Here is a 26,340-nt window from a genome sequence, read left to right as displayed (position 1 = left end):
CACCGTACCTCACACCACAGCCGTCTGGATTAAATGCCAGTCAAGCTGCTGCACTTTATCATTGGCCATGTTTTTTTTTTGTCTCAGAGTGTGGTTCGATAGCAACGACAATAGGATCCTCCGTCCTATGCATGAATTGTAACAGCTTAAACTGCTGTGTCTCAAACCCTACACTAAGTGCTATATACAAAACCATAGCCCTACTTCCTGACAGTAAAAACCCAGCAAATAAAGTCAACTGCAAATGCTGACATATTTAAATCAATAGAAAATTGTTTAAAGATAGTGTTACTTAATAAGTGGCAAGTATCTTTAAAGTACTCTCATAGCTATTTGTTTTCTCCTGAGCTTTGCATATGTCTCAGCCTATGTCTAATAAATCCAAACTTGAAGCACTTAACTGAGGAATTCATCACAGGCAAAGAGATGAGCTGACAGATTCAGAAGTGCAGCCAAACCTCATTCTTCACAAACATGTTGTGTGCACACCGTCTGTCTGATGACAGCACACAAAAGCCAGACAATTTCAACAACAATGCATTATATGTTGACTGTACATGCTATTGTGATGCTATTACACTAAATTAAAGCACAAAAAAGCATTCACACAGAGAAAGTGTTCCTGTTTAGGCTGCCACAGCCTAACCTGACAATAGCCAGATGAATTTCGCTCCGCCTAGCTCCACTCATCCATCTGGAACCGATCCATTGAAGTGTTGCTTCAGAAGGCTGGGCCTAATCAAAAAATGCTTGCATATGATTGAATAAGCCACTTGTCCGTCATCTATTGACGTGCTACTTCAACCACTCACATCGAAGCCAACCCGTGACGCTGATAACAGTCTCACAGTCGCTTCTACGCTATGTCACATCTATGAAACTCCCGCCCTGCGTCCTGATTGGCTGAACCATAAAGTCGGTTGCAGAAATCACTCTCAACGGAAGAGGTCCCAGATGGATGTGAGTGAAGCTAGGCGGAGCTAAGCGGAACGACATTCATCTGGCTATTGTCAGGTTAGCCACAGCCTGCACTCAAGCAGATCTGTTCTATGCCTTTCCAGGCACTCCGAGAGGCACTCACGCTCCTCGTGGAGTGGGCCACAGTCTATGGTGAGTTCAGGGGGAGCCACACCTGAGGCCAAACAGTGGGAGAGTTTCTGCTTCAATGGCACATGAACAGCTATTCGGTCTTGCGCAAGGGGTGCATTCGTTCAGTGTAGGCGCACAGCACTCTCTCCAGGCAGAGTCTGACTAACCTCAACTCCTTCTGCTGAACATCGGAGCAGATGAAGGCCATGCGGCCAAAACCTTGGCATGTTAGGTTGGCCAAAAGAATTGGTGAAATAGAGATGAGTCCAGTTCTATGAAGATTTGTGTGCTTCCCAATTACCTTTAGGTATTTAATTTGGAATGTTATGCAAGTTATGTTTAACACCACAAACAAAGACTGGGAAAGCGCATCCAGAGAGGGTTAAAGCGGAGCGGAGTAATCAAGGATATTTGGCGCATTCTTTCAAACAAGTATAGCTTTTACTCCTGAGGGCAGAGTTCAGCACTTTAGGTCGGTATAAGGGTTCAGATGTAATACAACCTTTGAATCACCCGCAAGGAATTGCATACAAACAGAGTTCACTGATAGGGCTGTTAGGTCACTCATCCGTTTAACCGGTGTCAGAGCAAGCAACAGTACTGTTGAAATGAGCTCAATATCTTCTAGGGCTCGAAGAGAGCACTACTGAGAGCCTTTAGCACCACAGTGAGGTCCCACATGGGCACCTTTAAAAAGCGGGATGCGAGGGGATAAGCCCATGAAGTCACGCCAGACCAACGCCAGGCCTAGTGTCCCTGCTCAAACAAATGCTGTAAGATCATGAATACCAATTCAATGGGACACGTCAAAGGGTGATAATTGTTAGCAAAGTCGGGAAACATCTACGTCAAAGAGTAGTGGAAGTATAGTGCAGATGGCTCTATAGACCCTTTCAACAAGGTAAACAAAAACAATGCTTGAACGTTCTATTTGGGCCCCAATCTACTTCCTCTGCATTAAGATAACATATGGAATGTTAAAAAGGAAGTCTTGTGGGGCCAACTATGATGTTGATAATGGAACTCTCTTGAAAGGGTCCATAATGAATAGTTTCAACGACTAAGGGAGGTAACCCTTTTCTCAGCTGTTTCGCCCGCCCGCTCTCAGGCTCTGGGTGCCATATCGACCCCTGCGCCTGCATCAGGAGGTCTTTGTACATGGGCAGCTGACATCCATACCTGGTGCTTTACGGCTAGTTCACTGATCCCCTGCCTCAAAATCGCAGGGAGGCAGTGGCTGAGGCTCCAAGCACGGCGGGACCGTTGAGGAGGAGATCTTAGTGGCCGAGCGTCGATGTGGGGGCGAGTATAGTGTGTGGCATTTACGGAGGGCTGGTCCAGAGGCTGTGCCGCTCCGTAACGTGGCCACTTGCCACTGCTCGACGGGCCCTGTGAGGTGAGGTTGGCAGCCACCGCCTCCTCAACATGGGGCAGGGAGGTGTGCCTAAGCTGATCCACCTTACCGAGAGGTAAGAACCAATGCCTGTGCCGAGAAAGGGTGATGCCAAGAGCACTGGATTTTTTGAGTTAAGTGAATGGAAGTGGATGGTCATACTTTGAGGGGCGTCCTGGGCTCCATCTCAGCACAGTGGGGTTAGAAAGTTGGCGAAGAGAGCCACCTGTGCGTGTCCGTGTCCATCCGGCGGGTTGGAGGCTTTCTACAAGCGTGGGTCAAGGTCCTTGTGATTGCTGAAGGATGCTTACAGAGGACTAGATTCTCATGGTGCAGCCATTTATAGGCAGCGGCCTAGAAATGGCTGAAAAAATCCCTGAGGCAGGTGATAGAGGTTAGAGATTAGAGATTGGTTCTGATCGATGATGTCATCTGGACGCCCATTGGCTAACGTTGAGTGAACTCTACATATACCCATAGTACCCATGCATGTATGAAAGTTCATATTTGAGGTTCACTGGTGATGTTATCTGAAGATATCCCTACATAACTATTGGTCCGAGATGACTAGAAATGATAATCTGAGGTATTTCTATGTCTTTATTTCTCATGCCACTGACTTTACCATTAGTAATGCATTCCAGCATCTTTTAGCTGTGATTATTTTATCCTCATGTCTCACTAAGCACTGACTGCATCTTCAATTAATATCTTGAGCAGTGAGATAATGCTTGTTAATTTGTCACCACACGTGTCCCATATTGAGTAGGTTAAAGCACACTGGAGAGGTGTTCATTAAAAACCATAAACCATGAAGCGCTGTGGTTCTTGATCAACACAGCCTGTCACACAACCGCACAGCGTCCTGTCCTTTAACAACAAAGCTGTCTCACAGAAGAGGCGAAGGATGTTTTTTCTCAAAAGGCAAAAAACGATAACAAAGATAACAGGTGCTTCCATGAACACAAGACGAATCGTTACTTCGATACCACAAAGTGAGCATTAATCATGAAAGTGAATGGGAACTTTGAAAGAGGCTCTGTGTGGTATGGAGTGAGGTTTTCCATTCTAACTTTAATTGGCTGCTCTGTGTTCTTGTCCCCTTGGCAACAGAGGATGTAGCCTTCCACTTCCCCTTCTGCCCCAAGCAATTTCCTCTTCTGTCTTTATATCAGTAGCGTTTAAGGTTTCAGGGCCGATCACTGGTCCCAGTAATGTCACTGACGTGATTCCCATGGCCATATATATATATATATATATATATATATATATATACACACAACACTGGAAAAAATGAAGAGACCACTGCACATTTTTCTGATGTCATCCTACGGTTGCTGAGTGACATTCGAATGAGTTTACGGTTAAAAATTAAGAGACCACTGCAAATTTGAATATGACCATCAACTCATTCAGTGTGTCAGTCAGCAATCGTAGGATGACATCAGAAAAATGTGCAGTGGTCTATAAAAGTCTATAAAAGTGTGTGTGCGTGCGTGCGTGCTTGTGTGTGTGTGTGTGTGAGTGTGAGAGAGAGAGAGAGAGAGAGCAGCCTACATGAAAGGTGGGTAGGTCTTGAGAAACCAATAGAAATGTTAGTGTCAGCTTTATTTAAGTGCACTCTCCCAACACTGTTTGTAGACTATAGAACATTTCAGTTAAACATTTGAAACTTGATTTATATTTGACACTTACAAAATTGAAGTGATAGTTATCTCCCTGCTGTGTAGCCTACACTGGAGAAGATGGATAGTGTATAAAGTCTCTGCTATATTTATGATGACTCAAGGCATCAAACACATAATCTGTTGTCATATGGAAGAACCTCCTTTTACATCATATTGTTCAATCATCAAACATGGCAGGAGTCTCACAACTGAGCCATTAAACTTTTGTTTGAGGTATGTTTGCATGGGCAACTACTTTTGGTAACATCATGATGGTACAATGTTATGTGATGGACAGGTAAACACACCTGCTCTTCCCACCAGGAATTGAGGCTGCACTGTGCAGTGTGGTCCAGGACGGATAATGCAAGAGAAGCTCTCATAGCATGGCATGGCAAAGTAAATCACCAAAAAGACACAGGCCGGCGTGTCAGCAAGTTTATCAGTGCCAACTCTGTTGATGACATATCGGGGGTTTTTTTAGCTTTCTAGGTGGCTTGTTTTATAGTTTTAGAATAAACTCCAACATGTTTCTTTAAAAAACACACAAAAAACATTGTCTGAATCTTACCAAATAGCAGACAGTGTGGCAACGTAACTGTACACATTTCATACACCCCTAACATAGCAATCACACACCCCCCTGCAGATGACCTGACACCAGCAAAGTGACTGCAAAACACATCAGGAATTTCACCAGCCTCATTCAATAGTAAATCTGTGTCCCCATTAAACTTACCATGGGCTTTTACTGCCACCTGCTGGTAATACTCTAAGCTACACAATCTCTCTTGACTTGGCTGTCGCCTTGCCCTTTACACTGCCTGGGTTGATTGGATTCTAGTAATCTCTGACTCTTTACCCATCAACATTTGCCTATTTTCACCGACTACCAATTCAGCCTATAGCTATTAAGTACTCGCCATTAGGTAATTGCCAGAGGGGGAAAGTAACGAAATACATTTACTCACGTTACTGCATTGAGTAGTTTTTCTGTGTATTTTGTATTTTTTAAGTAGTTTATAAAATCAGTATTTTAAATTTTACTTGATTACATTTTGAGTGAAGTATTGTACTTCGCTACATCAAAAATACCATCCATTACTTGAGTAAAAAAAAAGTTAAGACTAAAGAAAACAGAAAGGGAGAGAAAAGAAATCGCGCCCTAAACCACTAGCCTAGTGATAATGATCAGCATGTAGCCTACAACAGGACATGAATCAAGCTGGTGCCAAGCAGTCTTTCTGAAAGTGATGGAGATGGAGCTGGATCACGAGATGCATCAGATTACATGTGTAGCCTAATCTATGAAGGTGTATTTTCTGCTATTTCAATGGGTTTTCTCAGTTCGTTTTAGCACTAATGATTGCGGAGATATTCAAGCAAACACAAAATAAAGTGTTTTGACGTTAGTGCTCACCTTTCTTTGGAAAGAAGTTTATTAGCAGTTGTTTCCCCTTTTTTGATGTCTCTTTTTAGTAACCTGGCTTTCTTGGAGAAAGACATTGCACCAGCAGCACAACTAGCGATGCTCAACTAAATAAACAAAAGATAGACTACCTTATGAATCAGGCGGACTAAACCATTTAGCTCTTTAGCAAGGGAGAGTGAGAGTGACCTTAGACAGTTTTCACTATGTTTTGTATGCAAAATCCAACTTTAAATTTCGTCTGACATTCATTTTGACATTTAATTTGGAAGTTAAAATATTCAGGTAAAATAAATATATGGTGAAAATATACATATATATTTTCAGTAATTAGCTTAAACTTCCAGTGAGTCTATTCGAAATTTTCACCACACGGTAAGCGCTTTCAGACATACGTGTAAGACCGGAGGTTCTGCCGATGTTAAACGGTGGGGCCGTATATCTGAACGACATAACCGGTCATGTGGAAGTCCGAATTCACCCGGTGTTTATACTACTCCCCCCCTAGTATTTCCTCCGGACATTATGTAAATGTGCTGTGTCTGAATGAAGCGTAGGACATGCGGTTAAGATCACACCTAGTGAGAGGGCGTGTTGGTGACGTTTCTTTCGTGCATCCATGTGGTTAGATCTGACTTAAATGCCAGTGTTATGATGGAGTGGCATAATGCTGTCCAGAAAATCTCCGACCTGGAAAGATGCAGACATCACGGAGCTACTGTCCATGAGGGCATACAACATTTTGATAGAACACATGAAGGGAACGGCAAGAGACGTTGTAGCCTACAACTGCATGGCAAACGAATTCAAAAGACTGAATCACCATAAGCAGAAGGCGCTGAAAAGGCAGTAGCCTACAGCGACGTCCTTGACGACAATAACAGGAGTATTTAATAAATTGTTAGCCAACATGGTTTTCTGTTCATTGATACCTCGCTGAGCTCGCTGATATTTGTTGAGCATATATGCCTAGAGAAAATGAAAACGAAGAAAAGCCAACTTTGTTACAAGCTCCTTACGTAAAAGCAATAGACACATGGGGAGAGGATGCTTTTGGAAAAAATAAACCATGAAAAAACGAACAACTTCACTGTTATGTTAGTAGGCCTATTTTGTTTATTGCTTAAAAACGTTGTATGATGGCCTTGCAGTCTTGAGTTAGCCTACTGAATTGGCTGGTAGCCTACCATAAAGTTTGTGCATGCTCTCTCTCCAACGCAAACCAGATGTGGGGTTCTATAGCCAAGTAATTCTGGGACATAACGTTGAAAACAGATAAATGTGTTTATTCGAAGCACACATACAAATACTGTTTGCTTACTTGACTAGCCTACTTCAAGTATTAGCCTACGCACAATAGATTTGTCTTCTTTAGCCTACATAATGCATAGGCTACACGTTGTAAACAAAAAGCAGCTGTGACAGGCAGCGGCCGCATATATTCTGCGTCATATCTTGCATCTTGTGAACTCTACAAGCCCCCACCCCTCACTCGACAACCACACGGAGATTCTGTAATGTGCGTGTATGTCGTTCACACATACGTCTGTATAAGGTCAGTAGGTCCGCAGGTTAGCATCATATCTGAATCATCCGAAGGGTAGGACCTCCGTTTGACAAACCTCCGCATGTACTCCGGAGGTTATATCTGAAAGCGCTTACTATATTAACACACATATTAAAAATCCAAATATAAGAGTTATGTGTATTAAAGTGAAATGACACAGGAAAAAAGTATTGAACGTGCCTACTGAAAATTTCTTCAATACTTTGTGGATGTCTTAAAGCTGTCTTTACAAACAGAGGCTTTTCCACAAAGTATTGAAGAAATTTCAGTAGGCACGTTCAAGACTTATTGGCTGCCTTAGCTGCTGGCTGCAGCAACTCGAGCTAGGACCAAAGTCCTTTTCAGGCAAGTACTTCCACTTTCGGCCATATTGCAACACTTTTTTGGGCACTTATCGCATCTATTTCGGCAGAAATGCGTGTGTATGGCTTCACGACACCAATCTTGCTCCAGCAGCGAGATCACAACAGATGATTGGCACGATGTCTTCACAGCACACCACATGATTGGCTCAGTGTATTTTACAACACACCACATGATTGGCTCAATGTATTCACATGTCGACGTTTTGCCGCGGAAGGGTTGTGATATTTGTAGACAACCCCATGCATTACTATGGAGGATTTTTTGAGTGCTGCATCTCCTCATTAGAAAGTCTCTGGTAAAACTGGTTGTTCTGGTACCCCCCCCCAAAAAAAAAAAAAGTAACTAAGTAACTTTTACTTAAAGTACATTTTAAATGAACTACTTTTTACTTTTACATAAGTACATTTTCAGATCGGTATTTTAACTTGTACTTGAGTAATATTTCATCAAGGTATTGGTACTTTTACTTGAGTACAATATTTTCATACTTTTTCCACCTCTGGTAATTGCTGTTAGGCTAAGTTAGGCTGATTTCGAGCTGGATTGTAGACATGATTGTGCGAAGTTCAGTGTGCTCCAGAAACTGCGGATGAATCTGGGCATTTGCCAAGTGATTGAATTCAATTACACAATCTCTCCATCACTAACCCTTATATACCCAAGTATCACTTGACTCTTATCTTCCTGGTTTGTTTCACAATCTCAGACCAGACTTGCTATAAGCTGACTACTACTTCCATTTATAAAGCTTTCAGAGTCTGCAGACATTTCAATAACAATAGTAGGTCCCATTAGCATACTGGATAGTGGACAAAGGTTTGACTTGGCTTGCAGATAGTTGTGTAGTTCACGGTTTAAGTTAATCTTAATGCCACGGACGTCAAGCGTAAACATATGATCCTGCCAACCAGGACAAGCGGTTATCCACACATACTTACCTACAGGCTTTTCAAGTCTCTAGGTTTAAGAAGCCAAGGTGGATAAATCCTAGCTCCGCCTCCCAGGAGTAATCAGCCACTGTGGACTGTAAACTCTGTTGCATAGGAGCGCACTGGTTTCTCTTCTCTAATATCGGGCAATGACTGACAAGTATGAATTTACTATTTCACTTGGAGAACTAAATAGTTAATTAAGTATCTTCTGCTCACAGACTTTCATGGGATAAATGGGCTTTTAAGGTTAAGCACTACGTGTAAGTGACATTTTCTAGTTGACTTGTTGACATGCTGCTTTCTGGGTGACGTTTGTCTGTAGTCTGGTACACAGTATGTAAAAGCATTTTGGTGGCTATAATTTGAAGAATAGACCCCATGAACAACAATTTATAATATGTTTAATTGGGCTGTACATTTAAATATATTTTGTAAACTACATTAGCAATGTTCTGTCTGTTTTCATTCACTACGCTTTGGTTTTTCACCATTCTCTAATCTTTGAAAGCAAATTGACAATGTAAAAGAGACAAAGAACTAAAGACAAAGATTTCAGAAGTTTAGAATTATCAACACTGAGATTTCCCAGACTGAAAAATAGGATGTTCATGGATTGGCTGGAATAATAATTAAAAACAAAAAAAACTCAAAGGGAAAACACACTATTCAGGAGAATTTAACATTTAAACAAACAACTCCTTTATGAGTGAATAGAAGGCTCATCCGACTTTCTGACACAATTTGTATTACATGGGGAATTTACTTGTTTTCTTTATACTGTAGTGGCCATGATGCCCTGGTTGCTGTTGTTTGTCCTCCTTTTCGTCGGTGAGTTTTATGTAATATGAAACCTATTTCTATCTAATGATATTATGCTATAAAACTGTGTTACTGAATTCATACCTTCTGTTCTTCTAGATACTTCTTTGGCAGGTGTGTGACTAAGCAGAATGAAAGAGATGGGGAAACAATTAGCTACCAGGTGTTATGTGAACATGTAGTTAATTTCCACATTATATCTCAGTATTTCAATCACACACAGATATGAGTTGTTAAAGGACAATGATGATGAGATTGTGAGTTGTTTTCAGATAAGCCAGAGGAACCAGAGGAACCAGAGCATGTTAGTGGATGTTACAACAAGAACTTCAGCATCCTACTCATCGAGGCTTCCCCATCTGATATCCCTGACCCTGCAAAAGCCTCAGTCTATTTTACTCCCAGCATCCCAGCTGGTCCTCAGAGACTAGTGTTGGAGAATGGACAAGTAAGTATGTGTTTGCGTTTCGGCCTGTCAATGCTTGGATGTGCATTTATAAGGTACAAACCATAACTGTTTATTGTTATTATTATTATTATTATTAATATTACTACTACTGCAATATTGTAATATATATGCATAATACTATATGCATAATACTAATACATGCAGTTCAATAATCCATGCAGTTTATCACGTGAATGCATTTCTGTTTTGTAGTTAAAGGACAACAGATACAATCTTGTGTCCAACAAGTCAGGGCTCTATTTTGAGGTGCCCCAGCTAAACGCAGAGGATCAGGGAATATTCTCCGTGATATTAAATGATATCGATATGGATAATGAGACATTCTCCCTCACAGTGACAGGTGAGCTGTCTTCTGAGCTGTCTGTTGTCTTTGAGATGTCATTGTTTTGAATTTGCTTTCAACACGTGGTCACTAAAACATACAAAAGATGCAATACAAAAGCAAACTTTGCACATGTCCATGCATAATATGAAAAGTCTCACAAATGCATGGATTTGTATGACTGCTGCGTATATCTTCTTAATATTTTACATTACCGATTGATATTTTCAGAGTGCGCCCATCTAGAACGTTTGGATTATGGAAGTAATTTCTCCATTCTTCTCGATGGAGACATTTTGGAGTTCACCCGAAGGGGCTCGTACTTGGAGCCAGCACTTTTGTGGAACCGAAGTGACCCTACAGTCAGTGAGCGGGGCAGAGGTCGAGTCGTAGCTGGACACTGGCTGGCGAAGAACATCACCCAGTCCGACCAGGGGAATTTCACCCTCCGAGATGTCAAGGGCAAAGCCGTGTCCACTACAGTCCTCATTGTCACTGGTAAGTCAAGATTTGAAAGACAGAAGTTTGAAGGGACAGTGCATTCACTTTATTAAGGTCTCTTCCTTCCTGTCTTTGAAGTCATTTTCCTTATATATTTCCTAACTCTCTTTTCCTCTCTGACCATTCCCCAGAGACCAAAACTTATGATTATTTGAAAATGAATGAAGATTTGGTCATTGACCTGCCCTTCAGTCTCTCCAAAGTGACCCTCCTCTTCCATCCTGAAATTGCTAAGTGTAATATAAACAACTACGTCAGGCCGAGGGTCCTGATACGGGACGGGGTGCTGGTTTTAGAGGAGAAGCAGAGCTATGAGGGGAGGCTGAAGATGTCCAACTATCAGATCGTCTTAGAGAAATTCCAGATTGCTGATGTTGGATCTTACCATGTACACGACCCCCAAGGAAACTTGGCTACCACTGTTGAGGTGGAGATCTTGTGTGAGTTCTATTTTTTCCCACATAATTTAGTTGTCTTTGCCTTAAATTATGAGTCATTTGGATTTAATGTAGCAGCAAATTAATATGAAATTGCATATTTTGGTGGTACGTCATGTACTGTCAACACTTAAAACTAATACACTAATAAAAATCAATAAATGTTCCTTCATTAAATCTTAAAATAATATTAAATTATGTTATGTTGACATTTTCTCTTCCTATTTCCTTGCAGTGCCCTCTGAGGCCTGGAAAGTTGCTGTCTTACCCGTGGTTGGAATTGTGTTCATGTTACTGGGTTATTATTGGAAGAGTAAGGGTCGTACATGTTGCAAAGGCGTTACTGGGCCAATGGCAGCTTAAACTTTTGTGGCTAATGAAGAACAGCAGAGGAGCATGAGTGTCATTGTTTGGGTGACTGTGTGTGTGCTGTTGAAATTAAGGTCAGATTTATCTGTCAGTCAACTCAATCTGAGTTCACAGGCCAGACTCTGTATTACATTAAAAATTATTCTGCAGCTTCCAACTGACAGCTTTATTCATACAGGCCCTTCTTGGAGAAAAGAGGCTAGCAGATACCACAGACTGTAATAAAGAACAGTTGAAAGTGCAGCATTGTAGAGAACTCTCAAGAGACTAAGAGTTCCAGTCACAGCCATGCAGCAACCAGAAATGCTAATAGCTCTCCCTTCTGGACTGCTTCTTTGTAATCACTGTTGAGTAGTCTTGGTATAGGAAGAAAATGCTATCGGTGATCACCATTTCAAGGAATAGTTTGATCTGCTTGGCATTTCTCTGTAAACAGATTGCCATTTCAGTAAGTTGATTTTGGCACCATCTCCTTCACTGTACTGAAGCCTAATAGATAATCACATCTCGACATTATGTTAGCAAATGTTGTCTCACTCTAAACTTGGGCTGTGTCAAAGTCATATTGCAGGCCCTCAAATATTTATTCATGCATTCCATGTAACAGCACTTTTTGCCACATTACCTGTTCATTTTACGTTCTGACCTCTATTATCATAAATGTTTGACTTGAAGTTTCAGCTGTACAAACTTCCTTTACCAAAAAAAGTTTTGAAAAGAGTTTCTTTCAGCCAAAGACTTTTTGTAATATGTAACTGTTTACATTTTTATCTACATGGGGTAATAATATACTCACTGAAAGGAGAAAATCATACTGGTTACACTTAAGTGGGATTACATTATCCTGATACAAGAGCTTTGAAATAATTCCAAGTTTTTCCAAGGGATGGGTACCATCAAAAACGCACAAATATTGTAATTATTATTTCACGATTTTGTACAACTGAAGCAGTCCAAATAGTCTGTGCCATAGGCTAAAGGGCCGTTCACACCAAGAACGGTAACGACATGAAGAACGATATCGCTGGGGATCACTTTCAGAGCGATTTTGAAAAGCTGATGGCCAATCAGAATCCATAAAAATTGAGCCATTCTCCATGTACATTTTTTGAATGGGCAAATATACTGAGGAAGGGTATAATAAAAATCCGATTTTATGCAGAATGTAAAATGTTCATAAAAATAGTTTCTGGAGTCAGAAAGTTTTTATATGTGTGCATTTATCAACATCATAATGAAGATTGTGTGTAGTGGTAAAGCACTTTGAAATGTCTAGTTTTATACTGTATCATTTATCACTGGAAACATTAAATATTTATACTCCAATTGTACATACTGAACTGCAGTGGAAGTCTTTTTTTTTTCATTTCTATAGCCTCCACAATTTCCCTACCTAATAACTTGGAAGGGCCTGCCATCATCTAGCAGCCAAGAGTTCATTCCAGTCATGTTCAAGTTAGCCTTTAGTTGCTACCTTCATAGACAACAAAATGAGTCTCACGCACTTGGGCAGTAGCTTGGTGTCATGAGAACAGGGAAACGCATCTAATGGCCAGGATCTGTAATCTCTAGTGACAGTGAGGTCATTTTGCCGTTTGTCAGGCCATCGGTTAACACCATAAAGGAGAGGGCAGGGGCATGGAGGGCAAGCCAAAAGGAGACTGCTGACCTGACATACTCCGCAACACAAACGAATATCCTCTGTAAGCCATTTGGGAGAATGGGTACCTGCTGAGTAGCTCTGTAAATCCCTTTGCTTCCTTTTCTCTTCAAATATCAACACTTTTGAAAACGACAGGTTGGATTCTTTTTCATTTATTTATTTTAATAAAATCAATGCTTCAAAATAAATCAGATTAATATTGAAACATTACTGAATAGCTGCTAAAATAAGAGTACTAAAAGTTACTAATGAAATTACAGAAGAGTAGGCTAGTCATGACCATAAAGTTATAAAAACATTGTAGCATGTTTCATACTGTACAAATGATTATCATCCAGATGTTTTTTTCTTTTTTATATATTGTTGACTACTTGGGTTATGCAGAACCATTACAGCAATTTCAAAATATTGGAGGGAAAATCACTGAGATGAAAGCTATGCTGAGTCTGTAATTTTAATACAATGACTAGCTAACTATTAAGATGTTCATAGTCAAGGCAAGGGTCCCACTTGTTAACAGTCACAGAGCCAGGTGATATTGGCAACTGAGATGTCTCTGGTGTGGTCATTTGAGAGTAATCCATATTGTGTGCTTGCATAGATTACCTGAAAGAACAGAGTCTGTTCATTCTCCTTGTCAGGCGCTGTTCCATTGGTTGGCTGAGGGAAAGATCAGAGGTCAAGTTCAGTTTACATGGCCTGTTGAGGTGAGGGGATGAATGATGGCTTGTCTGTCTCTTTCCCCCTGCACTGCACAGTCATATTTGCATATGTAGGTCATTGTTGGCCTAAATAAGTAAGTCTTTATATGGAAGCACATGTGGGTGTGTGTGCACTGTGTACATGTTGCTAGGACTATCTGGTTCTTTCCTAACTAAACACATCATACAATCAACAAAATCAATTGGACACATAGGCCTGCCCAAATACCTCTACTTGTACAAGTGTACGTCCCTCTATTTTTCACCAGTTTGACTGTCCGCATGGCCAGGGTCAGCGTCCTACAATACAGCATTGTAGGCCTAGCCGCAGGAATCCCCATGTAGGTGGGATCACATACAGACTAACTGATTGAGGTTTCTCATTGCTACTGAAACTGTTTAACACCCAACTGGTTTAGTATGAGAAAAGGATTTAGTCTAATCCAGGAGCATTTATGGCCCAACATTACTCTCTACAGGACACTCTATGCTATTGCACTAAAGTTTCTTCCCCCATTATCCAATTGTTAACAGCCAACAACAATTTGGCCTATTTATCGTGAAATAAGTTAGTTCCACATCCGCACACTGATGGTTAGCCTATAACGTGAACTATTTTCATTATTTTTGTTGTTGTTTTTTTTACACCTGCACTTGACACCACATGTGTTATACCTGCTGAGTCTCAGCTATGTTCTAGACTGGACTTTAGACTATGTTGCTGCTGGTCTGCTGTGTTAATAAGCTGTTTATGTTTGTTCTAGTAGATGCTTTTGTAACAGTTAGTAGACTTTAGTACCATTTTTTTTTTATTTTTTAGCCCTGTTGACCTACTGGTAGGATTTTGGCTATGCCTGCTGTGTCTCAGCATCTACTGTAAGCCTAGCCTATGTTGCTGCTGGTCTGCTGCCCACTCTATATATCCCCCTGCCCGGATTCCTGGCCCGTGCAGCCTAGCGACCCACTACTTGCCCTATGACAACTCCGGTTTGCAGTGTTGAAACACGTGTATGAAATGTATTAAATATGCAAACACAGATCCGGTATAAACACTGACCCCGAAAAAAATCTCCCGTTTTTGGAAAGCTAAATGTTGACAGGTATGCTGTAGAGCGGTGTATCCCCTCCCCCTCCCCCCTGACTAGCAGAGTTGGCAACCTGGATGCCGAAACACATACCGACTTCGTGATTAGTAGACAGGTGGAGGGTGGCGCATCAGGCCAAAACACAATGACAACATCAACATCAGTTGAGGGCTTCAACTTCACTTTTTAAATGACAATATCCTGGCCGGACTACTGTTGTTTTTAGTGATATAAGTATTTGAAATGAACATGATTTCTTAATGTCTAGTGACATTTCAGGGCCATTTTATGATTAATTTAAATACATTTCTTACATACGGTTCCTTTAATGTTCTGTTGTTATCCATATCTTTCCACTTGCCATCAACTTCCTGCCATAAAGGAATCATCATCATTTTTGAAAAGTTAACAATTTACAGGCTCAAGTGACCTCTGCAATCTGGACCACAGCAGACTTGTTTAGGCCTATACTATTTGTTGATATGTAGAGGGGGTGGGGTGGACTCCTGGCCTACAGTAGAAGCTACTGTACGTCTCCATGGTTTCAAGACAGACTTCTGGGAAACTTTCTTCACTCGCGGGATGCTGGGATACTGGTGGACTACTGTTCGACCTGACTGTCATGGCGACCAATTTTCAGCAAGTTTCCAGAATTTCGTAATCAATCAAATTAAATAAGTCCGAGATCTAGGTGAGAAACATAAGCTTTGTATATGCATTTAGATATTCACCAGAGTAATATTTTAGCATTAGTAATATATGTCGCGAAAGGTTCGTTGCTAATGCTAGGCAAACCTTGATCGGCTTGTGATGCTAGGATAGCTAATGTTAATGTTCGCCAGTCGACACTAGAACTAACGTTGGTGCGAGGAGGCCGGTGTGTATATGATGCGTCCGTATGGGAATGTGCAACAAGATTAGCAATAGCTTCTTTGTTAGCATTGATTAGGCCATCTCGACTGAATTGGCCACTGGATTGGTCCTTTGAGAATCGTTAACTGGTAAATTCATAACACTGTCAAATCAGTAAGCTGTGAGCAACATCATGTAGTATCGTGATATGTTATTTTCTATCTAAAGTGAGATCGTAATGTTAAGGTTAATGTGTACGTTCAAAGCTTTGGTTAGCTCATGTGCTAACCTGCCCTCGCTAGCAGCTAGTAGGCCTGAATAATGTTAGCTAGAGACTTCCTCGCTCGACAACGCTAATGTTACTTAGCTGCTACTCAACAATTGTGTAAACTAGCCGCGCGAATTTCAAACATTCAACATTTGTTGGCTGAAGGTCCGATGATGGTATAACTGTAATCCTTTTTTATATTCGCGGACATTGGTAGTTTCTAACTAATTTTTTTGGTTACTTTTGTGTTCCGAATCAGCGGTCAGTTGCAGTGTTTGTTAGTAACTTGAGGTAGCTATAGCTAGTTCCTGGAGCCAGCTGTTTACATGCTCTTCGTCACAATGACCAGAAACGTTCACATTTTGTCAAAATTACCATCAATGCAACTTTAAATTGTGTAATGCTAAAGGTAATGAACCGTTAGCCCGTTAAATGCTTTGGTGAAGTAGCTCTGCAAAATGTGCAGCAGTCGGAATAATTTGTCAGGTTTTCAGTTTGTCTAACGTTGCCAACCTAAGGCTAATATCGCTAACGTTAAATGGACCAACGTTAGTTCGCTAGCATGTTGGTGTGGCGTTTCACCAAACGCATGTAGGTAACAAAATGTTGAAACACAGTGCAGTTTTTGACTTTCACAGCCGTCCCACCTTGCGTTTCATATGTGCATTGTTTAGGATTTTAAAGATGTACTTTTAATAAGAATGCAGTACAACTCGTCTCCTTAGCCACACTGCTGTATTCAAGGAGCTAACGTTACCCTTTTCCCGCTCGACTACTTTCTTGAATGGCCGGATGATTCTCTTCTGTGATCAACCGTTTCTTTCAATCACCAAGGAACCTCTGTTTTGAGTGTTACTTGAGCATACATAGCCTAGATGCTATGGATGTTGTTTTTATACATCAGGGGTTGTGTTGCCTGTATACATGTCACTCTATACTCGGGCAAGGAGCACACATTTGAGATTGTGCGTAACATTCAGGTATTGAGTTCCTGCATTTTATGCTGTAAAGTTACTGCAGTCCACCTGGCAAAATGATTGTCAGTAAGGCTAATTTATTATCTGTGGAGTTTATGTATGGTTTGACCGAGAGATATGGCTACACTTCGATTGAACATGGATTTTATTGGGAACAAAGTAGATTGACGACAATGCAATCAGTGCAGACCAGTGACTTAATAACTGATGTTGATCAAAAATGGTTGTGCTGTGCATATGGTCCCAGTTTCTGTGTAACATGTGCACTGCATCTTCTGCAGAATCCAGTGAACTGTAACCTCCCCTTCTGTGGTGGAGAGGGTCCAGCCAGTTCTGTGGTCAGAGATTGAAAAGGACCCTGTGTCAACTGAAGCAATGGAATGTGCTGTGAATACTGCACTAGGTACGTTCCAGAACAGTGTTTGTGAAATTCCATAAAGAAAATGTCACTCAGATATTTGGAGTCTGTAGGTTGCTGCTATCATATTATGCATCTACACAGATTTTATGTATGATGTAACTACTGTTTTTTTGCCATTATGCAACACACATTTCAAATTAAGGTCAATGGCTACACTACATCACAAATATCAATTAAAACCAGTAGCCTATTTATTCTTCTGTCTGTGCAGTGCTCTTGCTAGCCTGTGAGAAAACCAGACGAAGCTGTTAGCAAATTTGAATTTGCTCTGCTGTGCTGGTCAGTCTGGCAAGGAGGTCATTGACACCCATTTCCAATGTTCCAAAAACCCAGGCATCAATAGCAATCACTTATCCAGTGTGGGGTGGGCTTTATATGATGACAGATAGAGCAGTACATTAAACACAACCAATGGCTATGCTGATAGCAACAGGGTAAAACAGATATGGATGTGTTTTCTTTGGAATTGTGTTACCAACTGCAATTAAAACCTGTATGAAGTCTTTCCAGACCCACTCTCAATCTTAATTGAGATTTGAGAAGCTGTGTGGTGTTAACCAGGCTATGGTCTTGCTTTCATGTGCTAATGACTTAAAGGAGAATTCTGGTTATTTTCTCATGTTCATGAGCCTCCTTCATGTTCATGCCCCCAGAGTGTAGCACTCTAGCTGTTGGCTGCAGCAACTTGAGCTAGGTAGAACAGATCATTTTCTGTTTTTTTTTCCTTCTTACCAACAAATGAAAAATTGCCGGAATTCTCCTTTAATTGAATATTTATTATAAGAGATGATGACAATGCATTTGTCTCTCCCAGATGAAGAAGAAGCCTCTGATAATAGTGCCGCTGTAGAGGTGTCTGTGACCAAGGAAGGGAGTGAAACTCCTCGGAAGAAAACAAAAAAGCAAAAAAAGCACAAAAGTAAGAAGAAGAGGAAGAAGCGCAAGTGTGAGAAAGAGAGCAGTTCTGAATCTGAGGAATCTGACTGTGGAATGCAGACAAGAGCCAGGTGAGGTGACCTGATTTAGAAGATATCCCCCTTTATTATTATTGTTGTTGTTGTTTTATCAGAAATGTATCATCAATTCCTGTTTTCATTTACTTTCATACAGAGCAAAGAAGACTGAAGGTCATTTGACATCAAAGGGAGGAGAGCAAATTAAAATAAAAGATGAAACCTCAGGAATCCCCATACCAGGCAAGTGTATACCAGTTAAAACCTTAAATGTTCCCATAATGTTATTTACTACTATTGACAGGCTTCCCACGGGGTCATGGCATTTCTGGAATATCATGGAATTTTGGAAAGTCTATTCCAGACATGGAAAGTCAGGGAATTGTATCATTTTTGGTGCAAAGTCATGGCATATCAGGGAATTTTGTTGTAGCAATTTAAAACTTCCTTGCCAAAATATATTAATACCAAAATTTCCATGGAAAATTGGTGTATATCTGGTTATTAGCTTTACTGCTTGCTTGCTTAGGCCAACTTTGTTTATTCATCTCCCGCTCTAAAAAAGTAAGATTTTTGAACGCTACGCGGCTGCTCTGAAATTATTTGTCGGTATATTGTACCATTCATTATATAGTAAAGTTATGGAAATTCATGTTTTTTGTCAGGGAAAAGTCATGGAGTTTTCACATTTGAGTTAAAGTGGGAACCCTGTATTGGCTTTGATTGTTTTAGCTGTGGGTGTAGCATTTTTTTTAACCATTGCACTATTTGTCATGAAATAGTTAGCTTAACCTGGCAAGGGTTCATAAAATAACCATGGTAAAAAAATATCAATAACAAATCATTATTCTTCCTCTAAGTAATATAGTTCTTTAGCTACAAAGGTTGTCTGGCAACACCCAGACGCAGTGTTGTAGTGTTGAGACACTAAACCTTGAGTGTTGGAGTCTGAGTCAAGTCCAAGTCATTAAAGAAAAATCGAGTACCAATTCATCCTTAAGTCTGAAACCAATGACACAACCGTCACCTTCTTAAAAGCCAAGTATCACACATGCTGCAAAATGTATCGATAGTTGTGAGTAGTGTGCCGATGCATGTTCCATTTGAAAATACAAGAAATACATTTTCTGTCAGGATTTGTGAGATGGGTGGGGGACTTTACAACTCCAGCCTCTCATAAGGAATGGGTGTGACCGGGCAACTGGTGGAGGTGGGGAAAAAATAGTAGGCAGCAGCTTGTGGATTTTCATTGAAAAATGGTGCAAGTTTATTTACGGAGTAAGATCTGTAATTTAGGCAAAATACACCAACATAGTCAAGTCAGTGACAAACACGTTGCAGTGGAAACAGCCATTAAAGTTATCCTCATCATTTTGGTGCAAATTCATGTCTGAGTTGGAGTTGTTTTAATAGCCAAAAATGTAGTTTTTCCTTTGAAAACAAACATTTCTATGTGAACCCAATCTTTTGAACGGTAGTGTATATTAGTTGTTGCAGCCCTATTTGAAAGGAGTGCTATTGTTGTGCACCATGAATAACATTCATATCTTAGGATTTCTCCTATTATTAAATTCCAAAATGTGGCTTTTTAAAACAGGTTGTAAAACATGTAATTGTGTACTGATGTATTCCTATTTTCACAGACTTGCAAGGGGACGATGGCATTGTGAAGGCAAAAAAAACCAAACGACACACCGGGAGAAGAAAGAGGAGGGGTACGAAAAAAGATGCCGAAAAAAAAGGAGAAAACAAATCAGAAAGCAGTGCTGCTTCAGGGTCCGAGCCGGAATCAGAATGTAAGCAGTTATTGGCTTCTGACAACACAGATTTGGACCAAAAGACTGCCCTGGATTCTTTGGAGGCATCGAAAGGCCGGATTAAGCCTCACCTTGAAGAATCCGTTGATACCAGAACTATTAAGTCAGAGCCTTCTGTTGAAAAAACTAAAGACACCCAATGCAATGCTGAGGAGTTGCTTGAGAATTTGGCAAAAGGTGATGACCACTGTGAAACCACTATGAAGACTGTGCAATGCCGTGGAGAAAATGGGAACTTTAGCAAAGTACAGGACTTGCCAGATATAATTCCCAAACAAGAGAATCTCCAGAAGGACGATGCAAGCCTTTCTACAGAATGTTCAAAGGAAACAAATGGAGATCAGAGGGAAAAGGTTGGCCAATGTAGAGTGGAGAGTCCCCCTCCCTCACGATCCCGGTCAAGATCTGTCTCTGACACCAAAAGAGTAAAATCAAGCCCAAGTTGCTCACCAAGCCCTCGTCGTTCCCTTGATAAGTCAGCTTCTCGAAAGGAACGTTCTTCTTCTAGGGCTAGGTCTACATCAGGACCCAGGAGAAGGGGTAGTCCTAAGAGGAAACCCTCAAGGTCACCATCAGTAAAACGTAGGTCGAGGTCCAGATCAGTCAGGAGGTCGGGACGAAGGTCTAGGTCCCTTTCTCCTAAAAGAACCCGCCGCTCTGTCTCCAGATCGCGCAACAGAAACAGAAAGTCTAGAACCCGGTCACCACGGCATGGCAGACGATCAAGATCTAAGTCCATTGTGCGCATGCGTCGCTCAAGATCCAGGCAGTCTTTGTCACGCAGAAGGACTCGTAGGTCCAGAACGAGGTCACGCTCTGCAAGGAGAGGCAGACTCTCAAGATCCCCGTCACGCACACGAAGGAGGTCGCCAGTAACCCGGTCTAGGAGGTCACGTTCTCGGTCTGTCAGGAGAAACAGGCGAACTCGATCAAGATCTCTTGTTGTTCTGCGACGGTCTAGGTCTCATGCAAGGAGAGTCAGGAGATCTAGGTCACGGTCCATCCGTAAAAACAGGTCAAGATCCAGAACACCAAGACGGCTAAGTAAATCTCGCTCCAGGTCCCCAGCAAGACGAAGAAGATCAAAATCTAGGTCCCCACAAAGGGCTCGCTCTAAGTCAGCCAAACGCACCAAACGATCAAAATCCAGATCCATGTCACGGCATGAACATTCAAGGTCCAGATCACCTGTGACGAGCAGCAGGCGGCTTAAAACAACCAAAAGAAGAGAGCGCTCAAGATCAAATTCTCCCATCAGAGATAAATCATTATCTAGATCTGTCTCAGATGGCAGGAGGTCTACAGAACGGAGTCTTTCTCCGGCTGAACAGCGTTCTAAATCACGCTCCCTTTCTAAAGATGAAAAGTCAAAAGAAACTCAAAAGCTGAAACTTAAAATAAAGAAAGGTGATGAATCTCCCTCACATGGGAGTACAGGCAGTAGCTCTGATGAGGACATTGCAGCATCACCTGCACCTGCAGGACCATTGAAAAAAGTTCCATTAGCTGAAAAAAGTGTCTCAGGCTCATCAGATGAGCAAGATATGGCATCATCTGAGGTTGAAAGAGATGACTCTAAAAACTCAACTACTGCACCACGTGATGGAGACAAACAATCTACCTCACATTTATCTTCATCTGAAAAGACATCATCTCTGGCAGTTTCCCAGGGCCATCATGTGTCTGAATCAAACAGAAGGGAGGATTCCCTTGACCGTGATGGATCAGACCATTCAAGAGCATCTTCACCAGGTAGTGCTAAACATGAAGAAACAGGAAGAAAGTCATCTAGTAAAATAAGAACAAGCTTGCTAAAATTGAGACAGTTGTCAACATCCCCATCACCTGCAAGGAAAAAGCATTCGGAATCTAGGTCTTCCTCCAGAAGAAGAATCTCAAAATCAAAATCCCCTGTTCGGAAAAAACGCTCCAAATCTAGATCATCCAGCCGAAGAAGACGTTTGAAGTCTAAATCTCCACCAAGACGAAAAAGGTCAAGGTCTAGGTCCCCAGGAAGGAAACGCAAGTCTAGGTCTCCATCTCGTGGAAGAAGAAAAAGATCTAAAACAAAGTCACCTGCAAGAAGGAGAAGGTCACGTTCAAGATCAACTGCAAGAAGGAGAAAATCAAGGTCCAAGTCCCGTACTCGTGTAAAGCGTTCCAAGTCAAGATCACCAAAAAGAAGACGATCAAAATCCCGATCTCAAGGAAGGAAAAGACGTTCAAAGACAAGATCACCAGCTAGAAGGAAGAGCTCAAAATCCAGAGATGACAGCAAGCGCTCCAAGTCTCGTTCTCCTGGCAGGAAGCGCAGGTCTCGTTCCCGATCCACAACACGGAACCGCCGATCGCGCTCAAGGAGATCTCGTTCCGGTTCTCGTCACCGGAGGCCAGCATTCCGTAGTCGATCCTTTGATCGACGAGATCGATGGAAACGTGAACCAAGCCACTCTCCAATCCTTATTCTTCGTAAAAGGAGATCCACCTCTCGAACTCGCCGGAGCACCAGCAAAACGCCACCACGCCTCACTGATCTTGGTATGATCGCATTCATTCACTATAAATATATGTATTTGTTTATTTAAATTTTGTTTATGGCATTTGCGGATTATTAATGAATTTGCATTTGTTCATTCGACAGACAAAGACCAGTTACTGGAGATAGCAAAAGCTAATGCTGCTGCTATGTGTGCTAAGGCTGGAGTGCCTATCCCGGAGAGTTTGAAACCTAAAGCCATTCTCCAATTGCCTCTTCCAACGCCAGCTCCTCAGCCTCTGTCATTACCATTGCCACTGCCCATGAGTTTGCCAATGAATCTGCCCATAGGAATGCCAGGTATGCCAGGGATGCCCAACATGCCCATGAATGCTGCCATGGCAAGTATGACTGCAGCTACAATGACAGCAGCTCTTTCCAACATGGGTGCGTTAGCTGCTATGTCCCCAATGCCACCACTTCCCACTATTACCAACAAGCCACCTCCTGTGCCCACACCAAACCTTGCTAATATTGAAGAGGTGAAGAGAAAGGTGACTCAACAGGCCAATAGCTTCAGCATCAAGGAACTCACAGAGGTTTGTATATTTTTGTTTAACAAAATAATCCCAGTTCTCTTTCCCTTTAGCACAAATACTTCCATTGCATTTGAATGTGAAGTCTTTTGTTGCCGTTTGAGTGTGAAGTTAAGTGTTTTTATGTCATTTTAGAAATGCAAGCAAATAGCAGCATGCAAGGAGGAGATGGCCATAGCCAAACCCCACATGTCTGACGATGAGTGATGAGAACCAGGTAAATTCTAGTTGATGGAACATATTAATGTGTAGTTATACTAATCAATGTTTTGATTAGTATAAGTTTTATTCTATTCACAGTAACTATTCCAAACCTATAGCTATTATGAATATTGGACTGTATTATGTGTATTGGACTGTATTGGTTATACACCGTTGCTGCAGGTGCCTGCCATAATGTGTTTTCCTTTTCCCCTCCAGTCCCAGTCAACTTCTGGTCATACCTCCTGACCACTTTTCTGTCCTTGATGTAGACTTGCTGGATTTGGTGATTGCCTTTGTAGACAATACTCAGATGGAATCATTTCAATAGATCTTCAGAAAGTGGAACCTGACTGACCACAGTTTTGGGGGCCAGCAGTCATCAACAGATCTTAAATGGCAGGTTTTCATTACGCTTCTGGAGAATATTGACTGAATTGACAGGATTATAAACGCAAGAGTACATCTTAATAGGAATAGGAAAAGTGAAAGTGTCCAGTCAGTTTGAAAATGTCCAGTCATGCTTTGTCCAGTCATGCTTTGTCAGGACACACATGGTGGACGTTGTGATGCGAGAAGTTGCTCTTTCAGGAACTACAATTTTGTATAATTACAAGTGTCTACTTGAAGGAACTTAACAAATATTCCTCCATGACATTTTACTCATATGTTAACTGCCCATTTGATTGTAGTGCAAAATTGTCTAAGACTTGGGATAAATTATACAAATGTTGTAAACCTGTAAGCTTTTAACCTTTTTTAATTTTTTGTGTTCACTTTCCATGGATGGATAGTAAAATGTGGTCCTAGATTATATGGCCTGTAGCTCATTAATCCACCTCTACTGTAATGCTCTGTAATGTTTGGTTGTACTGGTTTAAATACATGTAGAATGGAGGCAGAAGAGCAAGCCTTGTTTTTCTTTTCTAATTTTCAGAAACCCAGTATTTAATTGAATTTGCTTGGTTGCAAAACTTGCTATTGTGTTATTGGGGAACTGTGCTTGCTCTGCTAGGAACATTGTTTGAATCCTTTTAATGCAGGCAGTTTAATTATAATGTTTCACTAGTGGTTACTTGAAGTGATTGAGGATATTTCACTTGATTTTATCCTGGACGTGCAGTGGGACCTTATAAATTCAGATTCTGCTTTTTTTCCCTTCTGTGGTTGGCAAAAGTATAGTTTCAGGTTCAATTTTCAGGTGATTGACATGACTGAACTATACGCCAAGGTAGTATCATCCAAGTATGAGAGAGCTGGTTTAACATTTTTGGAGAGAAATGACAATCAGACTGCCATGTTGTAAATATGGCCAGAGGGCAGAAACTAAGAAGAAAGATACATAGATGAATTGACCCCTGGACCGTAATTTGTGCTGTGTTGATGTTCATTTCTGTGCGTTTTGTATTTTGCCGTCTTGCTGTGTAGAAAAAGAACAATTAGCCAAGGCTCACGAACAGTGTCCATTTTAAAGGGACAATTATTATTTAGTTTTTTTCCCCTTTTGTAAATGAGTGCAGTCCCCAAGAATGAGTGAAATCTTCAGAATGTAGTTACCATTTTCACTCACTGTTTATCTGCACCCTACACCGTCTTCTGAGGTTACTTTATTACAGTTTGGTCTATGATATTTGTACAGAATAGAGAAGAAAAAGCCAGCTGTTTCCCCTATACACCTGCAGACACTGAGTTATTAACTGCTAGCAGAAGTTGCCATGCACACCATTAAAGCAAATTAATCAACCAGGTATGTTTTGATACCAGAGCAGGGAGTTTTACTTAGTCATTTTTATAGTTAGTAAATCACACCAGTGGCTTGTCACTAGGGACAAGGAAAGAGAACACACTGTTAATGAGAGTATGGGACTGTGAGTAAATCTATATTTACATTGTAGAATTAAGAATCCTGCTCTGAAAACCCATAGCTTTTCTTGTTTTAAAAACAGATTTCAGTTTTTGCCCGAAAGTTAGTACCCTCATGTGCTTGCTTTGTACATAATGCCATGTTGATTATTAAATGAAGCTACTAAAACATTGGTCTCCAACGTTTTGTTTATTTATTTTACATAGAATTGTGTTGAGTAAAAAAATAGCTTGTGATGTGATTGTGTTGCTTTGTTTTGTAGTCAAATCAGGTTTATGTTTCCAAGGGGTATTACCAAAGATTTTAGAAGTACTGAAGACGCACCATCTGCACACTAAACATTCATCCATTAGATGGAGCCATTGGCTAACTAAATACATACTGATTTCTGGTCTGATAATGCGATGATCTGAACATTTTGTACCTCGTTTCCATACCACACTTCAAATGGTAGGTCAGACCATTTGATGTTAAAACAACTTTTTTCTCATTACACATGGTAAAACCCCTAGTTATGAAATAGTTCCGTACAGTACAGGTTGTTCTGAACAGCCCAGCGAGCTGGTGCAGATATTGATATGGCATTCTTGACTGACCTGACACGATCTGAATTTTTTTGGTTGTCACAACTTGTAATACAAGTGGACATGTAGATGTCCCTGCGTGCCACTTCCACTTTGCCGGTGCCAAAACACTCCACTGACTTCCGCCCAGTTGCACTCATCCCCATCATGAAGTGCTTCGAGAGGCTGGTCCTAGCTCACCTCAAGACCAGGGATGTAGTGGACGCTAAACGCAAGTAAACGCAGTTTACCCACCTCTGAAATTTCAGAAATAGAGTTCACCTCTTATTAGAGTTTATTCACCAATTGCAACTTTTAACATTCAAAAATCACACTATATTATCCACATTCACAATATATGTACACTACACACTCTAGGAACCATTTTATGGCGCAGTCCACCTCACCGTGATCACAGAATTCATAGTTTATCCACCTCTTATTTTACCACTACTGTACATCCCTGCTCAAGATGTCTCAGTGGACCCCTTCCAATTCAAACAGGATTATACGGAGGATGCCATCTCAACAGCACTTCACTCC

At 41.1% G+C, this 26,340-nt stretch overlaps 2 protein-coding genes and 1 long non-coding RNA gene across 8 annotated transcripts; 2 read left to right on the top strand and 1 right to left on the bottom strand.

Moving 5' to 3' along the window:
* The first annotated feature begins 8,485 nt into the window (after positions 1–8,485).
* LOC125292118 lies at positions 8,486–12,691 on the top strand. 3 transcript variants are annotated; one of them, XM_048239285.1, is made up of 9 exons: positions 8,486–8,600; positions 9,227–9,271; positions 9,362–9,376; positions 9,535–9,710; positions 9,924–10,071; positions 10,285–10,551; positions 10,686–10,994; positions 11,227–11,384; positions 11,516–12,691. In XM_048239285.1, coding segments are annotated over exons 1-8 (1,089 nt in total). In that variant the 5' UTR covers positions 8,486–8,599; the 3' UTR covers positions 11,355–11,384; positions 11,516–12,691. The 3 variants fall into 3 exon arrangements, with proteins under 3 accessions (XP_048095242.1, XP_048095241.1, XP_048095243.1); XM_048239284.1 differs by having other exon boundaries at positions 11,227–12,691; XM_048239286.1 differs by having other exon boundaries at positions 8,543–8,703; positions 11,227–12,691.
* On the bottom strand, positions 9,303–26,040 carry LOC125292119. Of its 2 annotated transcripts, none has more exons than XR_007193133.1 (3): positions 25,831–26,040; positions 13,630–13,683; positions 9,303–9,384 (listed from the first exon to the last, which is right to left on the bottom strand). It is a non-coding gene; the product is annotated as an uncharacterized LOC125292119 (long non-coding RNA). The 2 variants fall into 2 exon arrangements; XR_007193134.1 differs by lacking the exon at positions 25,831–26,040 and adding an exon at positions 15,124–15,248.
* sona (SON DNA and RNA binding protein a) lies at positions 15,385–25,402 on the top strand. 3 transcript variants are annotated; one of them, XM_048239280.1, is made up of 8 exons: positions 15,385–15,500; positions 17,188–17,309; positions 18,142–18,334; positions 18,438–18,523; positions 19,924–22,635; positions 22,739–23,172; positions 23,305–23,386; positions 23,590–25,402. In XM_048239280.1, exons 2-7 carry the CDS (start codon positions 17,282–17,284, stop codon positions 23,374–23,376), a joined length of 3,525 nt encoding a protein of 1,174 aa, XP_048095237.1. In that variant the 5' UTR covers positions 15,385–15,500; positions 17,188–17,281; the 3' UTR covers positions 23,377–23,386; positions 23,590–25,402. The 3 variants fall into 3 exon arrangements, with proteins under 3 accessions (XP_048095237.1, XP_048095239.1, XP_048095238.1); XM_048239282.1 differs by lacking the exon at positions 15,385–15,500 and adding an exon at positions 15,600–15,686; XM_048239281.1 differs by lacking the exon at positions 15,385–15,500 and adding an exon at positions 15,733–15,810.
* Positions 26,041–26,340: the final 300 nt, after the last annotated feature.

Source organism: Alosa alosa, chromosome 3 (genome assembly GCF_017589495.1).
Source record: "Alosa alosa isolate M-15738 ecotype Scorff River chromosome 3, AALO_Geno_1.1, whole genome shotgun sequence".
In the NCBI taxonomy this organism is placed as follows: domain Eukaryota; kingdom Metazoa; phylum Chordata; class Actinopteri; order Clupeiformes; family Clupeidae; genus Alosa; species Alosa alosa.
This window is presented reverse-complemented; position numbering and strand designations above follow the sequence as displayed.